At 33.5% G+C, this 18,833-nt stretch overlaps 1 protein-coding gene across 1 annotated transcript in view; it reads right to left on the bottom strand.

The window, feature by feature from the left end:
• Positions 1 to 15,468, bottom strand: part of LOC149535034 (uncharacterized) — a 30,552-nt gene extending 15,084 nt beyond the window's left edge. Inside the window, exon 1 of the mRNA XM_089806933.1 lies at positions 15,182 to 15,468. Coding sequence (XP_089663059.1) covers positions 15,182 to 15,456 — 275 coding nt within the window. The 5' untranslated portion in view covers positions 15,457 to 15,468. The remainder of the gene's footprint in view (positions 1 to 15,181) is intronic.
• Between the last annotated feature and the right edge of the window lie 3,365 nt (positions 15,469 to 18,833).

The following is an 18,833-nucleotide window of genomic DNA, read 5'->3' as shown; positions in this document are numbered from 1 at the left end:
TGAGTCCTCCTTTGTAGATCGAGTCCCTTCATTGATTGAGTAACTCAAAAAACACTATAGCCAAGCTACACTGAGCTCCCAGTGTGTGTTGAATTCCCACAAGCATCATCAAGCTCCTCTGATAACTAAGTGCCCCCAAGCCATGTTGAGCTCCTTTAACAACTGAGAACCTCTAGGATCACCAAGTTCATTCATCCACCGAGTTCTCAACCAAGAACTACCAAGAAATGACTGAGTAACCTCTACCAATCACCTCTTCTTCAACTGAGTATTAGTCCAAACACCCTCAAGAAACTACCGATCCTCCTCCCATGAACTCCAAAGTAGCAACTAAGAAAACCCAAGATGCTCCTGCATCACATACCATGCTTGTGGTGCTTGTTTGAATCCATATATGGCTTTCTTCAATTTACATACCTTTTCCTTCCCATCTTTTAATACAAACCCTTCTAGTTCTTCAATGTATACAACTTCAAGAACTCCATTGAGAAAAGAAAACTTCACATGTGCATTTGATACACTTTAAACCTTTTGTAAGAAGTATATTCTAGTAGTATCCTAAATCCTAGCCTTTCCATCAGTGCAAAGGTCTCTCCATATTCTATTCCTTCCCCATGTGCATACTCTTTGCAATCAAGTATAGTCATGTTTCGTATTACTTCTACATCCTCATTCATCTTATTTCGATACATGCATTTATTCCTATGGCATTCTTGTCCTTAGACTATGGAACAAGAGTCCATGTCTCATTCTTTTGTATGTGTTCAATCTCTTTCTCGGTGACCTTTATCTAATCTTCATCCTTCATGGCTTGTTTTCTAACCTTGGGCTTAGTTTGTGCAAGTAGACATGTGATCTCTCTTACCTGTCTTCTTTTATCACTCCAATGTCTTTGTCTCCAATGATCTAGTCTACTGAATGGTATCTTCTCACATACTCTTCCATCCCTGGTTCTATGTTAGTCCTTCAACAATTGGTTCATCAAGTTTGACAACTTCTACCTGAACATATTCTTGTATATCTTTTGCTCCTTCTTCTATTAGAGGTCCAATAAGTGGGGTGTATACAAAATTCTTATCATCTTTAGATTCTTTTCTACTTCCTTCATTATATTTTTCTAAGAACTCATCATCCTTCACATTTGTTAACTCTACTATCTTATTTTTCCTAATGTTCAAATACTAGTATTCCTTTCTTTCCATGGATTATCCTAAGAAGATACCTACATCACTCTTAGGCTCAAACTTCCCTTGATACTCATCCCTTTTTATATAACATTTACTTCCAAACACCTTAAAGTAATCCATTAATGGTCACTGTCTAAACCATAACTTGTAGCATGTCTTAGTACCTTTCTTCACTTGAACCCTATTCAAGGTGTACCCTAATGTACTTAGAACTTCTCTCTAGTAGATCTACATAACATTTTTCTAAATCATTAATTCTCTTGCATAGTCTATTATTATTTTGATTCTTCTCTCAGTGACATTGTTCTACTAAGGCCTCCTAGGAGCTAACATCTACCTATTTATACCTTTCTCTTCATCGTAACTTATAAACTCTTGTGAGGTGAACTCACCTCCCCTATCTAATCTCAGGCACTTTAGAACTTTTCCTTACTCCCTTTGCACTATAGCTTCAAAGCTTTAAACTTGTGGAATATTTATTACTTTTCCTTCAAGTAAACAACCCACATCATCCTAGAGAAATCATCTATGAATTACATAAAATACCTATCACCTAATACACTCCTAGTCCTCATGGAACCACATAGGTCAAAGTAAACTAACTCTATAAAAAAATTTATAAGAGAATGATTTACTAGAGAAACTCAAACTGGCTAACATACCTAGTTGATGGTCCTTAAACATTGCATTGTTTGGCCTAGTATTTAGAGGTAATCCTCTCACACATTTATTTATTTCTACCTTGACAATGCTACCAAAATTCACATGGCACATCCTTTAATGCCAAAGCTAACTATTCTCATTTTTTTTCCTTTAAGAAGCTATTTATTCTAGAATCAAGGTAAAACAAATTATCTTTTCGTTGTTCACTGGTTGCCAGCAGTTTACTTGTCTTATCTAGGATCCTACAAGACCCTTTTGTCAAACTCAAACCTATCATGTTTATTACTTATTTGAGCTATACTTAATAGGTTGTATTTTAATCCTCCCACTAAATACACATCTTCACAATTTGTAGAATCATTCAAGGATATAGAACCCTTACCTATCATGGCACATGGAGCTCTATTATTGGATCTCACCATTCCTCCATCACATTCCTCTACTTCAAGGAATCTACTCCAATATCTAGTCATGTGATGAGAACAACCACTATCTATGATCCAATTAATGTTATTGCTAGTGCTTTATATTAAGGCTCTCTCCACTCATTCTTCCTTTATTGCTAGAAATGTTATCTAGATCAAGACATTTGGTAGCTATACATCCTATTTTTATATAGTTAAAATGCTTGAAAGGAAGTATGCCTTTAAACTTCCCTTTCCTTCAAGGCAATCTTCTTGCCTGTAGAGCCTCTAGCTCTTCTTTTTTAGCTTCTTCTATAAAGAGGCTTTCAAAGTATTTTTTGAGTCTTGAAATGTTCTCAACTTATTTTCCTCTTCTGGGTGTTATTGGTACAACAAAGGCTTTGAATGCAGCCTCAAATTCTCTTAAGACTATTGTTAAAGTTACTTAGTTCAAACACAATTAGATTTCCTATCAAGGCATCAAGTGAAACTTCACCTTTTTCCAGTGATCTTAGTTCCTAAATGGCTGAGACCCTTATAAGATATTAAGGTTGTAGAGTCCTCGATATTCTTCTCACTACATGATCCTCTTCCAATCTACCTGTAGTTGCTCTTATGACAATCACTACATCTTTTATTCTCTTGTTATATTTCTTGATGTTCGCTCCTTCCTACATCCTCATGTCATTATAGTTTCCTCTTAGGCTATCAACCTTTTCCTCTGGATGTGCTTGTCACCTCCATAGACAACTTTAATCTTTTTCTAGATTTCATAGGTAGATTCAAGATCTTCTACATCATCATACTCAGCATATTAGAGTGTTCTTACCAATGCATCCATGGTAGCAACATGAATCACCTTCTCCTTTATTTGATATGTATCCAGTGGTTTTTCAGGTTGAATGTATTTGGTCTCAACATGCTACCAGTATGCATCTCCTAGAGTTTAGAGATGCAGCTTCATCTTTCTACACCAAAGGGCATAATTTTCCTTTGAAAACTTTGGTTCTTCTCTTTTCATCATTCTAATCTTTTTGTCAAGTTGTCAGACTTGTGTTTAAAGGACCAAATCTCTAATACCAATTATTGGCTCACACAATGATGATAATACTGAGAGGGGGGCTGAATACATATAATACTAATAACTTTAAACTTTAACTCCAAACTTGTCTACTAACATGCATATTTAGGCTCATCAGTTAGTGTATCACCTAATCTAGTTAGTGTAAAAGGAATACTAATACTAACAAGAGCATTCACACAACTAAACAAGTTAACACTTAAGATAGGACCAAAGAAGACAATAAGGAGGAAAGTAGACCAAGGATGGTAAACTCGTCAATTGCTTCTTACAATGACGAAGCTATGTCCCTGATGAGGGGGGATGTATGCTCACTTTGTGCTCAAGCTTCCAAAGGATGGGGGTTTTTACCATGTGTGAGTATGGATGAGGGTTTGAACAATAGGGGTATGAAGGGATTTCAACATTATGATGGTATTTTGGTATTTTTTAGGCTCTCAAAATAGCATTATAACTTTGCATAAAAAGTGGATGATCTTTGTGAAGGGAGAGGGTTTCATTTATAGGCCAAGGGGTAGTGAAATGGATGGTCAAGATGCAAGGATCAAAGGATGGTGAGGGAGGGTTAAGATGCATTCAAAGCGGAGCACATGGATTGTGCTTCTTTGGGGCCCATAGGAGAGTGACACTTATCACAAGGAGGAGGAGTGTGAGAGGATAGGATAAGAGTTGGTCAACGGAGTAATAAGGGAGGTTGAGTATGTAAGAGGGGTGTAAGAGTCATTATGGTATGTAAGAGCCATTAATGCTTTTGGATGGGGATGGAAGAGGATAAAGGAGATATTTTGACTTTGGCTTGGGTTAGCAAGTCCTAACCCTTGCTTAAAGTTGTGCACATGTTCAGATGGGGGATTAGTATTTGCTTAAAAAGGGGGTTAGGGGGGCAAGTGGCTTAGCTTTGATGGGATGGGTTGGTTAGGTGGCTAAGTGAAGTTAGTATGGGTGAATGGGTTGGATTAGGAGTAAAGGTTGGTAGGGATGTTCTAGGGGTTTAGATATTTTATTAAATGATTTATTTAATAAAGTGAGTGTATGGAATTAAATTAAATAGATTTGACAATTTATTTAATATAATAGAGGAATAGGGTTTTAATTGATAAGTTGATTTTGGGTTATCATTTGATTTTATCAATTGGACTATAGTTAATTTAATTTAATTAATTAACTAGGAGATGACAATTAACTAATTTAAATAATAAATATTCAATCAATAATGTCCTAGGAGATAACTAAATATGATTACCTAGTGATGTAATTAGATTTAGGTGTCTACAGTTAGTAGTTAAGAAATTGATCTTTAAACAAAAAGATAACATCATATAACACAATTTTTTCTCATAGAGCCCCAATAGGGTGAAAACCATGGTTATGAACCAGTGCTCATGAAGCTTGCACTTTTTTGGACTGCATCAGTCAAGACCTTATCCATATTAAAATATTACAAAGACACTTCCAAATGCCACCCAATTAAGGGATTTAGTGAGGACCAGTTAGAGTCTTTACCCTTTTAAAGGTAACCTATTTAGAGGGCTTAAAACACATATAAATGTGTTACCCTATTAAGATATTTAATACAAAAGACTGGTTAAAGTCCATCCTTGATGGGATTTATTATTGTAGTGGTGATAAAATAATAATGTATTTGATCTACAAAAGTGACTGCTCAACTTAGCTTGGTTTGTATCACCTTTATGCTTATTTGACCAATCTGCAACTTGCTCTACTCCTCCTTGGCTCTGCAACTAAAACCCAATCCCTTGCATGCTTAAATCTTCTGGTCTTTTACACTCCTATACTTTGTGTACCCAACTCGCTAGCTTCACTTTGCATACTAGTCTTTCATACTTTAGCTTCACCTTAACTCTATCCACCTTTCAACTGAGATTGCACATAGCCTAGTACCTTTTTTTCATGCTTATCAATCTGTAATCTTATATATTCTTTTGAAAAATGAAGGTTCATATGCCATCCTTTTTCATTCTACAATTTACCCTAATTCGTGAATTTGAAATTTGAATTAAACCATCTTCATCTTGCATGCTTTCCTTCTTCTAATCTACATTGGTTTCACACATGAAGTTTTTCAGGTTTACTTTCCATTAATGGAGAGTCATAGGTTTCATATGAAACTTAACTGCTCACTGGGAGGAATTCAAATTTGAATTCTCTTGCCTACCTTTTCATTTAAACTTGATGTGATAGCCTACATTCTATAAGGATGTCAAATAAACTCACCCACTTAGTGATGTGTACAGTCACAGGTACCTTTCCTTTATTCTACAATCATGAAGACTTCCCCTCAACTTGTCTGAGATACTACTAGTCTCTTTATCTTGTCTCCATGTTTACCTATCTTGGCTCTTTGCTTCTCTACAAACTGTACTTAGTCTAACTTGATTATGTAGGTCATGAAGACCACTTTATCTTCACCAATCTCTTTTATGTCTTGCTCTAGTCTTGTCCTACTATGATTGGGATGAACTCGTGTCCTTTACTTGTTTCATTGGCTTCCTTTTGTGCACTCATAACCAGATCAACATTGATGAAAATACTTTCTTTCACTTATCTCATTGGTAAGCTCCACCAGTCTCATAACTTTATTGCTTTTATTTAGTTATGCCAATAATAATTGAGATTGCCTACCAACCTGAACAAGAGAAGAGACTATGCAAGCTGCAAATAATAAACTAGTAGTAGTCAAACAAGAAATTTTTAAAGAATTTTACGTGGCATTGTATTTTTCTTCTAGAAATTTAGTCATTGGAGAAGTGGTTGGTTGATTTGAAATCCAATTTGTGGCAATAATCAATAGGTCATTTCATACAACAAATTGCATTTAATGTTTGCTTCATATAGTGGCTTCTTGATTTCAAAATTTTATTATTTGTGGTATTGTTTATTTTCTAATTGCATTGTTTATTTTATATGCATTGGTGAACCTTACACCATTAGTTGTTCATGTAGGTACTAATTGTATTTGGCTTTAATGTATGAAGATTTCATACCTATGTATGGTCAATGTGTAGATGAGAGTGTTATGAAAAGTGGTTATACACCAATAGTTACGCATGTTTGTAGTTGACCAAATATGTAATGCACCAATAATTGTGCATGTGTGCACATGAATGTAATATGAAATTTACATTTATACAATTAATGTATATTCTTGAACCAATATTTTTACTTTGTAAATATGTGCAACAATATTTTTTATAACAAAAATGTAACTTTTTTATGCAATGTGATGTGTAACAAAAACATAAGTGTACTAATTTAATCAGGCATTTCAAGTGTTTATTTGGTAGTTTAATGGTGAATAGTTATTGGGCATGCATCATTTTTTTTTAAAAAAAATTGTGGGTATTGGCTCTTAAAATAAACTTTTTCTTTTCTTTTTGTTGGCAGGTCGATCACAAAATTATCAGAGTTAGTAGACTCCCTATCAGTTACTTGGGCTTTTCCCCCACCTCTTCAAAAATAGACCATAAGACAACACATCATCTTTTTCCTTACCACGTATGCAATAATGCCAAATTAATTCATCTACCTATTTAACCATGTAACATAGTAAAAAAATAAAAATTCCATTTAGCATAGCTAATGAATTGGATCTATGACATCACACATGCACATCTCCATCCTTGATATCAAGTGTCTAGGATTAACAAAAAAAATTATATGTACATATAATTGCACTTTATAAATGAATTGATCCAGAGAAGCTTCATTTCTTATGAAGATATATTTGCATCTTGTAGTATGGATTTATATTTTGTAAGTCTTAAAATTTAGATATAAGTTGATTATTTTAATATTAAATCAATCTTTTATTTCATTTATAACGAGACGTCCTCAAACATATTAATTGCTTCTTGGTGCTAGAGAAAACTTTCCCTTATCTACATTTGTAAAACTCAAAAACACAAAAAACCATAGTATAAACTTTCTACTTTAATTCAACAATAGATATGAACATGCATACATAGAATCAAATTTATAAATGCACAATTTACAATTTATTGATCTCTCACTCTCTCCCTCAAAATTTATGTAATCTTGAACTTCATCTCTCACACCCTTCACCATGTTTTCCCCTTGTCAATTTCTCAACACAACTATCTTTCAGTCCAATACTAGGAAATATATTCATTTTTCCATTCCCAAACTAGTGGTTTGTATTTCTTTTCTAGTTTGTTTCTTCATATTCTCACACATTCTCATTTTCTATGTAGTTTTTTTATTTTCTTTTTTTCCAAAGCATTTTCAATATTTTTAATTTGCATCTCTTCACTTCTCCTCCTATGCATCAGAAGGCCAAGTCTCAAATCTCAAAATTGTTGTGAATTTAAGTGTTAACACACTTGATAAAGACTTTTGTTTCATTCTATTCAACTTTTGTTGTTGGAAAATGTTACAATTTTGAATTTCTATTGATCGTGTCTAAAGCCTCGTTGATATTTTTAAATAAATAAAAAATTAATCTAGTCTAGGAGACCATATTTCAATTAGGAATTTAATTCATGTGTCTAATATGTATTCCCACATTTTGATAACCTACTTAACAAATAGAACACCACATCTAACAAAGTTCCCTCATCCAATGTACTTTGATGGGCCTCCAAACTCTATCCCCAAAGTTTCATTTTGATTCAAGCAAGGAGGATATGGGCACCTTCTTATTTGTAATGGCTTGAAAGTTTTATAAATATCTTAATTTATAATTAATTTATAGTGAATGATAAACTTAATTTATAATATGTTTTATGTTTATTTACATTTGAAAAAATCTAAGATGCTTTTAGATAACCTAGGTGGAAATCCTATTCAAATGAATTGACTATAAATATTTTGTGTATTTATATTAATGAAATCCATGTGAGTTTCACATGATATGTAAGAAAGAATCTAAAGTATTTATAAGAAGATTTGAAGATTTGTCCTAAATCTTTCCTATTTGGAAAGAGATATTTTAGAAGATATTTAAACCTAAGGGCTTTGGATTTTATTTAATTTTAAACTTAAGGAAAGGGTTGGATTGTTAGAAGAATATTATATTTTGAAAATTAGAGAATTAAAAGTAAAGTGAAAGGAGCAAAAAAGTTGTATTTTTTGCATTGAAAGATTTATCTTTTTCAATTAGAAAGTAGATGTGATGAGCAAAAAATCTTCATTATAGAAGAGTTCAAGATTTTGATGTGTCTATGAATATTCTAAGGATTTATGTTTTTCAATATAATTTATTTTTCTTTGATTTCAAATAAATTAATGACTATAAAAAAAAAGTGTAGTGTCTCTCGTATTTGCATGTTGTACCTTGTTATATTTTGGTTTCGAGAGATACTTTGATACTCATGTTTGAGGACATTCAAGATGACCTAATGGTTAGATACAATATTTTGATTTACCATTATCATAGATGTTAGATGCTATGTTGTTCACTTTGATCATATTTACATGATGTGGCATGATGCTTTATGATGATATCTAGTTATTTTGTATTCAGACATATACTTTGTTTATGATTATATGATGGACTTATTGGATTCTGGATACTTTGACTTGATGCCACAGTTATGTACTTCATTCTTTCTTTGGGATTTTTTATGATGCAGTGAGTGATTTAAATAGATTATTTTAATATGATTTAATGCATTTATCACTTTGGCTATATTATTATATACAATTGTACTTGATCGTGTTGTTCAGTGTGCAAGATTTATATCCTCGATAGTGGCACATGGAGTTAGTGATTCATTTGTTCTTACCTAGCCAATGTCATCCATGTATGGTTGATGTATCCTATTTAATTGATTAATTAAACCCTCTGGTGATTTAATAAATATGGACTCATTTGCATTATGCGGTTAGACCTGTGAGCATGTTTGCGCATTTAGAGGTTCATAATTGTCACGAAGGTTATTAAGGAATTTTGTGATTTAATAGTTCTGAGAATTTTATATTTGATTTAATTATTTAAATTCCTTGCAACTTTGTCATAGTTGACTTCCATTTAATTTGAATTACCCGATTTTGTCGAGGTTGAAAAGGGTTGTTTTAGTGAGCCAATTAATTTCCCAATATTATATTCAACTTTTAAAAGTGAATGTATATCCCAAAAGAAAATTATTTCCTCACTTCAAACTTGTGAAATAGGAATTTGGAGAGCGAATTCCAAAATCCTCTCTAAAGGATTTACTGTTTTGTTCATTGTAGTAGCTACAAGTATGGGATCATCACGAGGTTGAGCTCATTGGATCTGGCTCTAAAGACCTTCGTTTGCTGGGATTTTTGGCAATGACCGCAGAACAATTATTTTATCATGTGCATTCCTATTTTAGCCCTTTCGGCTATGAGGTAGGGCTCTCATGTTTTATTGTCTCTACTCCATTTTGGAGTATGTTTTAGGTAGTAAACTATTTAGAGGCTGAGAACTAGTGTTCCCCTCTATTTATGCATGATAGCTCTACCCGATTGGATAGGTACGAGTGTTTATAGCTTCTTTGTAGTTGGGGGTTTGGGGTTTCGTACCATTTTGCTCATCATTTTTGCATACAAACTCCAAACCCTAATTTTATTTGATATTTGTGGCTTGTGTACCCAATTTCATAATGGGTTTTAATTTCAAGGTTTTTTGATGTTTTTGGTTTTTGCCTCAAATTGTGTATCACCCTACTTTCTCAAGTTTTCTTGGCACTGTAGTTGGTCATGGAACTAGGTTATCCATAGGGATATCTTTCTAACCTTTGATGTATTGTCATTATATTGGGATTTGTGTTGAATCTATACTCCCAGATATAGGTTGGTTGAGTGATTTGTTATACTTGGTTTTTTATTGGTACTCATCAAGCCCTTGTTGTTTATGACCATCATGTGGTTAGTGTGCCCACACATGAGCATGTGAGTGTGCACTTATCAGGGTCTTGCATGTCTTGAGCTCTTGATTTCTTATCGGTTGAGTTATGTTCATTAGGGTTGGGTTGGGAAAACAACATTGCCTGCGGGCACTCATCATGTGATGAGCATGGGTATGTAGGGTAGGTTGGTTGAGGGGCTTCTCTCGTAACCCCAGGTCGTGTTCCCAGCGAGGTATACATGAAGAAGTTTCTAATAAGTGATAACTAAATAAATACATGGGTAATTAACTAAGATAAGAAAATATTGCATACCTGCACGACTATTTCGAAGGTGTGTACTACCCATTTGATTATCCAAGGGTAATTATTTACATGGCTCCTCCGGTGTATTGAGGACTATGGCCTCCTGAGGGAGTGGTTTCATTGGGTGTTAGCTTGGGCTCCGCAATGCTAAGAGACCTACTCTCCACTAGAGTCCCTACATAGTAGACCCATAGAGTGTCTAACCAGGACCTATTGTATTGCATTCTCTCATGATCTTGGTTTCAATCCTCTATATTGTTTGGCGTGAGTGTAAGCCATGGATGATTGTCTTATGTGTGTTTGATTGTCAAATCACTATCTCTATCAGCACAATGAGAGTGTGCCTACGGATTCCACATGGTTGGGAGGCATAGCTACCTTTACCACTACTGGGGACTGACATATAGAGTTGGCCTTTCTCCATGTTCAATTCTTGAGATGGATGCTAACATGGTTCTTTATATCTTTCAAAGTATGTTTTCATGTGATTTATGTTTTAGTTCATAGAGATAGTTGATTTATGTACATGTATGTTCACTACAATGTTGCTTTCCACATGATTACATTAGATGCTTGTCTTAAATGTTATGGTTTGAGATGTTAGATTTATGAGATCTTCCTTATGCTTTCGAGCGTTTACTCCTTGACTATTGTGGATCTAGTACTCCCCGATGTGGGGGTTCTAACTCTTTTCCCCTTATATTTGATCATCGGGTTGTTTCTTTGCAATCCTGGGTGATAGAAGTTTAGCATTGGGTGATACTGGAAAAGTATCACACACCTTAGAAAGAAATATCATGCGATACTAGACAGTATCGCACGGTATTAGTAAGTTCTATCATGTGACATTAGTAAAGTATCGCATAGCAGTAGTAGATTCTATTGTGGGACATTGGTAAAGTATCGCACGATAGTAGTAAGGTTTATTGCACAATATTGGAAAGTATCACATGATAGTTATAAGAAGTATTGTGCAATAGTGGAAAGTATCGCCCAATAATATTGCACAATGTCTTCCAATACTAGAAAATATCTCTTGAGTTCTATGCAAAAGCCTGCTTGAGAAAACAACAGGTATCTTCGAACTTGTTGGTTGAGATTCGAAGGGTGTTTTAAGTACCCTCTTGGGTTGTGCCCCTTCCTAGGTCTTGACAGGTCAAATATTAATGGTTTCTTGTTTGTGAAAACTTTCATAGTTGGTTTTGGACGCGTTGGTAAGTAGTGATGCTTGCAGATTTGTTGGATGCCTGGATTGCTTGGTTTTGTCTTTTATTGCAATCTTATGATCGATTGCATGTTGTTGTGTTTGATTCCATGCTTGTTCTAACAAAAAAATTGTATTGGCTTTTATTTATCCTTGTTCCAAGGATCTCCGAGTAGGACATTACAACAAGGGTCATAGTTCCTATCATGTACATTTTGTTTTGATGCGATATTAAGACATATTGAGAGCAAATATGAATTCAAAAAATGAACAAAATGTAGCATCAATATAATTATTATTTTTTAAATGTAAAAGCTAGCTATGATGAAAGGGGGATAGCTTAAAACATCTATCATTAGCAATTAAATCTACAATGCATCATTAATAATAGTTTAATAAAATTGTCTATTGATATTTGTTGAAATTTATGTGGCTCTACCTGTTCTTTGCAGTGGGAGAACAATTGTAGGGACTGCTACATGTGTTGCATGAGAAAGAAAGAAATTTCTTTGTAAAGCAATTATAATGACAAAAAACTATTGCTTGTGTTCCTACAACTTGTATGCCTGCAATTTGAATGTTTTACTTACCCCCCATCCTCTCTATTGTTGCATCGACTTTTAGTTTCTCTATTCTTTGCTTCTATAGCTTGGATGTTTTATCCTCAATCTTTGCTTGTAAATTTTTCCTCCTTTCATTCTATCATCACCATTTGTAGTCTTAAGATGTTTGCAGGAAAATCAGATCAAACCTTTTGAGAGTGTGTGAGAGCAGATCATAGAATACTATATGTGCCTTGCAATAGAAAATAATACTAGGATACTAGAAGAAGAAAATAGGATGACTTAAACATCATGCACTAAGGTTTAATACCTAATTTAAATGTGTTAAATAGTTAAAGTCGACTTAGCCTTTTCAAGCTTAATTTTTTTCTTAGTGTGTGATGTTTAAGAGTGGCCAAAGAAAACTGGATGATTGGAAACTCTGAGACAATTGCTACATAAACCATCTTTGTTCAATTACAAGATGGAATGATGTTAAATTATTACAAATTGATAATAAGAGATATCACCTCTAATTGTCCCTCCGAAGATGATCTCTCAAATGTGGTACCTCTTTTTTGTTGAAGCAACACACATGGTTTTAGAAAAAAACATGATGATAGCAAAAGCATGTAAGTACTAAATTGAACTAGAGTCCTAAGTAACGAATGATCTAAGAATGTGTCCACTTGGAAAACCAAGTTGTTTATCACTTCAACACAATCTTTAAAACACCAGTCATTTGTATCAGGCCAGTCCTTTGTCTTTTGACATTTGATCTTTAAATACAAGAGCCAGTAGGGGAAATGACCCAATAGCCATCTAGGCTAACTTCGTGCACCTACAGTTCTTAATCCATATGTTAAAATTTGTCGATTTTTTTGGTGAGCCTCTGTAGGTGAGTGAAGAGCTTAAAGCTAAGCTTTCAGCTTTCCCACATTTACAAAGCTCTTTGTAGAACTCGTAGAGTGCGAGGTGGTCTAAAAGTGCCATTTTAAAATGTTTGCCTAATACCCGCCACTAAGACCCCCCAATAGCTGCTATAGTATTTTTTGGACAAATGGACAAATCAACAATCAAGAAAACTAAAAAATGAAAGAAAAGAAAAAAGCGAATGACTATTGGTGTTCATGGTGTTTTGTTTTGGTATGTTTGTCTGACAGGTACTGCAATTTTCTTGGGAGGTAATTAGGGGGAAAGGTAACAATTAACATGGTGACATTGTGTACATGGGTGGAAACTGGCCCGTTTCCCCTATAGTATAGATGACTGTGAATAAATATACTGATATATCACGATGATCGGATCTCTACTATTCACTCTGTTGGGAATACCTTTGGTAACAATTGCATTTACATCATCAGTAGTTGTTATATTCAATCAAGAAATATGTCACAAAATTGTCTCAAGAGACATGAAAACATAAACAAACAAAAAATTGTGAACCAAAAAATGAAAGTAAAAGTCATTTCACAACTATAGACAAATAAGGATCTAATACTAGGTATGCAATAATACCATATATGGTAGTAGCCACAAATAAAACCACAACATGGTAGTGCTTTCATTTGACAAGAAAACAACAAAATTGTCTCATAATGAAGTAAACCACAACAAAAAGGTCAAAGTGTTCTCTTCAGTTTTGTTGCTCATTGTGTTTAAGGTCAAGTGTTGTTATAAATGGTTGATAGGGCAATGTTTTGGTAGTCGGGTATTGAATCTTAATTTTTTATGCTTCCCTTGTTAGTAATTGTTTAATTTGGCGAAGGTTGTCAATCAAAATCAAAATAGAGTCACTTCTAATTCCTTTTCAAAAACAAAATGATGTGATCTAGAAACCATGATGAGGTTATATTATAGTTTGTCAATTATCGGATGAAATTCAAAAGCAGTAAAAATATTATGAGGCCTTGGAATCACCTTTTCTAAAAGATTTTTTGTAGGGTTTACTCACCAATTAATTGCCTAAGACCTCAACCCTAAGCCCCAACAGCTCAAAAGATGAAACCCCAAAGTGGGAGCCATATGAAGCACTAAAGATTTTGATCTCCGCATACATTTTGTACCCCAAAATTCTCAAGAAGTTGTCCAACCCTAAAACAAACTTGACTTTGGATGTGTCAAATAGGGCATATAGTGGTGTGCTAAACATAAACAAAAAAAGGATGCACAAACTAAAAAGATATGAAGAGATGCACTTTCTCACTAACATTGCAATTTCATTACAATATACACAGCAACAACAAAAAACTTTAGAATAATAAAATGAGTGTCTATGCTGCAAAAATTATCACAATTTCTAGATTTGGCAAGAAAGCTTTGAATAGGTACAACCACTTGCTTTATAGGGCATTGGCAAAAATTGTAAAATTAATAAGATGTCAAAAATCTTCCCTGTGTTTGCACAAAATTTAACACAAATTACAAAATTGTGAAGCAACACCACTATTTTTCGTGATAGTTCAAATTGGGGGTCGGGAGTGTAAGATGGGAATGTATAAAATAGAGTATTGGTAGTCCTAAAAAACACATTAGATCTTGAATTAGATCTTTTCTCCTTGCCTTTTTTTTTTGACATTTTTTTAAAATTTGTAAATAGATAAATTTACTAAACAGTACATTAAATTAATAGATCTGAAAAATACGTCTACTAAATTATACAATAAATTATAGACTTATATTTGTTTATTGTCAAATTTGAAACTAATTAGACACCTACCATGACCCAAAAAAAATTAAAAAAAAAAACTATTATGAAATCTAATGAGAAGCACTTTCCTAAAACCATAACTGAAATATTTCTCTCCATCAATGAAATTGAACTTGTCATAGATCTATGTCTCACTTTCACATGATAATTTCCGAAACACACACACATATATATATATATATAATTTCAACTATTTATTAGTGAGGAGCCCCCCACAGGTAAAAAGCCCTTACCTTTTCTTGTTGAAGAGGGGTTTTGTGAGAGCATCAATGAAAGGTGGGTCGTGCTCTTGAATCCAATTCGAAACGAATAGAGATGACGAAATCAACACATGGGAATCAGCAATAGTGGGGCATCCGCAGATGTATGTATGGTCTCTATCCACTGCTGAAGCCTCGAATCCACGCAATGAAATCCTTTTCTCCCTGTTCGTAGTGCTGCGTGAAGAGAAAAGGGAGTCGATAAATCTCTTTCGCACCCGCCTTTCACCAAAAACTGTACTTTTCATTATCTTTTATTAGCTGGGTATTCGATAGAAAGGTCCTCGCTTTATTCTTTTCCTATGATTGAAATCTTTGGTATGCAACATCTTAATATGGATGTTTATGGCAAGATTATTATGATTTGTTTTTTATGATTTATTATCATCTGCTAATTAAGACACGGATTTTTAACTAGCTCAAAACCATTGATCAAAAGAAATATTTCAATAATGGTTTTAGTGAGGTGCTTATGATTGGAGCTTATCTTTCTTATGTGTAAATAAATGTTTAGATCTCTATCATACTACTTGTTAATTGTTAATCTTTGACATTAGAGAACTGTGTAAAAAATGTTGAAAACAATTTGAATGACATTTTTTTCCAGTTTTGGGAGGACTGTAATATCAATTTGAGTAAGTGGTACTAGCCAACATTTATAGTAGTACTTTAGGGCCCAACATTTTTGTAATTTAAATATTTGTAGTTGATCAATTTCATAGTATCAAGTTGAATATTATTGTAGTGAACATACTTGTGTGGTGTTTTACTTAAACTCTATAGTGAAATGTTTGAGATTCTAACACTTCTTTGCATTGAAGGATTATAATAGATCGATCTGTGAGTGTTGACCCAACACATAGAAAACTAAACTAAAACCTATGCTAAATCCAATTTATAAATAAAAATCTTATATCTCCACATTGGGGAATACCAGATACACAAGATTGAGGCCAATTCACTCAATTACATCAATTCAAATCACATGATCAATTTTTTTAGCACTAGCATAATGTTTTTTTAATTATTGCATGTGATGCAAAACAACATCAACACATTGTTGTAATGCCTGGGTAGATTAAAATAGAACCTAAACATCATTTTACAACATGAGTGTTTTTGTAATTAGTGTTTATGATACAACACAACACCAACATATTGTTTTAGTACCTAGGTAGATTAAAATAGAGCCTAAACATCATTTTACAACATGTGTGATGGTTGGTGCCTATGTAAGTTAAGATAGTGCCTATGCACTTTTGTCAATTGTTTTGCATTTTTCAAAGGAAACTTGTGGCTTTGCATCGTCTATTGATTTTGCAGATGAATTACTTCTTATGTATGATGTTTTTTTGAAAATCAAATATTTCTAATGTTGTTTATAATTATTTACTTAATTTGGCATATTGATGTCAATCTAATAGGTTAACATATTGATAAGTTGATTTTTTGTCTTTAATAACTAAAGCTAGGCAATTTGATTTTCTCAAACATGAGCAAGTAGATGATATGATTGTTGACCCTAAAGGAAATCTTAGTATTGTCTATTAGTGCAAAACACTTAGTCATTTACAAGGCAGAGTTGGCTAGTCAACACTACGACTGACCCACCATGAAGGCTGAGCTATAAAAAGACGAAGTGCACAAGTTCAGTTTGTGTTGATTAGCTTATAGTTGCCAAGCATTTCAGAGAGAGAAAAGTTTAAGTCAAGCAAAATCTATGTCAAGGATCAACAAGAAGAACCAAGCACAATCAAGCATTAGGAAGGTATATGTGTTGAATTATACAATTTGTAAAAATTAGTTTGGAATGACACAAAATCTTATTTAAAATATTTTGCCGAGAATGAAACATATCTTTACAATCAAGCTGGAGAACAAGGAGGTAATTACGCCTATAATTTTGCATCATTAATCCCTATGCAATATGAAGAACCAATCAAAAAATTGGAAAGCTTAAGCAGAAGAAAGGATGAATGTGGATCATTGATTGCAATCTAGAAGCTTTGTAAGATGGCTTTGAAAGAAGGGTTTCAAGATAAAATTGTGTAAGGTTGACAGTTGTCTGCAAGCAAATTGAAGGAAGTTGAAGGAGAATTAGCAAGTTGTGAAGGAGTAAGGCAACCAAAAAATATACTGATGAGATATTGTAGATCAATCACATTGAGGGGATTTTTTATTGGATAGAGAAGATTTGTTATCAATATTTTAGTGCAAACCGAAGGATCAACTTATTGTTACATTCTAACAAGTGTATCAGTTAAATCTCTTAATAGAGTGGTCCTAACATGCCTATTGTAAATCTCTTAATAGAGTACTCACTTAATTATGAAGTTTAAATCCTTTTATAAAGGTAGACTTAACATTCTTGAAAGCTTTTAATGGAGTAGATCCCTCACAGGGTAGATCATCAAAAGTGATCAAATTATATCTCTAATAGACACTTTGTTACTGCAGTAGTGAAGATTTTTTGGGTGCCATCCCCACCATAGTTTTACCTTCACCTTGGATGGTTTTTGAATTACCAAATCTTCCATCAAGTGTTGATTACTTGTTTATGTATTTTATTCATGCTAATATTTGTTAGATCTAGTATTACATGTTATTGCATGGTATTTTATGATTAAGGTTAATGAGGAGTTGGTAAATTATGTTTAGTATGGTTTATGTTTCAAGTGGTAAAAGTTTTGAAGATCCTAATTCATGCTTCCCATTCCTCTCAGCATCTCACTTTCCCATTAGATTTCCCATAATTGGTATCACAGGTCAGATTTCTAAGAAAGAAGTCTAACCACTTGAGAGCCAAAGGTTTTGGAGATGGAAGCCTACAAATTGGGAAAGGTGATTGAGAATCAGAAGCTTGATTTACATATTGCATTGGAACAAGTTAAGGCTACAAAGGAGGAGTTGAGGAAATCCTTGAAAAGAAGGAAGGATATGGTAATCCAACAAAATGACACACAATACTAGAAAGAAAGCATTAAGGACTTATGTAATGAAGGGAGATCCAATAAATCTGATGCAACAATAACATATATATTGGAGAAGAAGAACATTCTGAATGAAGAAGTAAGAGCATTAAAAAGAGAACATGAAATGCACTAAGACTCTGTGAAGTTGTGGAGCAAAAGTAAAAGGCTAAAGAAGATAAGGCAATGGGTGATGCAAATAAGAGGAAAATAGCTACAAGACTTGGTGAAAGTGTTACTAAAGTACAAAGGTTGATACACAATCAATTTTACATGGTCAATCAGTTATTAAGTGTTAATCAAGAAATTGCAAGGAAGGTGGAAAAGATTGTAGATCTGAGATCAGAAAATAATCAACTAAAAAATGAATTGAGAGTTGAAAAAGAAATCATTGAAAGAATGAACAGATCAGGAGATGCCATGAAACAACTTGATGAATAGTTAATATCACAAAGAAGAACTCATGATACTACTCGATTATGTTATATCAAGTTCATATCATTTGCTAAGAAAGGTGAGTCATCAAAGAAAGGAGAAAAAATGAATGGGAAACTAAAGAGAAAGAAGCCCACATGTTATCATTGTGGAAAATTAGGTCATACAACAAATGTTTGTAGGAGAAAAAATAGTATGTCCAATCTTAAACCTGGGTTTAA

This window comes from Cupressus sempervirens, chromosome 10, assembly GCF_028749045.1.
Source record: "Cupressus sempervirens isolate cs-2001-9-10 chromosome 10, ASM2874904v1, whole genome shotgun sequence".
NCBI classification, from domain to species: Eukaryota; Viridiplantae; Streptophyta; class Pinopsida; order Cupressales; family Cupressaceae; genus Cupressus; species Cupressus sempervirens.
Note: the sequence above shows the minus strand (reverse complement) of the source record. Positions and strands in the feature narration are given on the sequence as shown.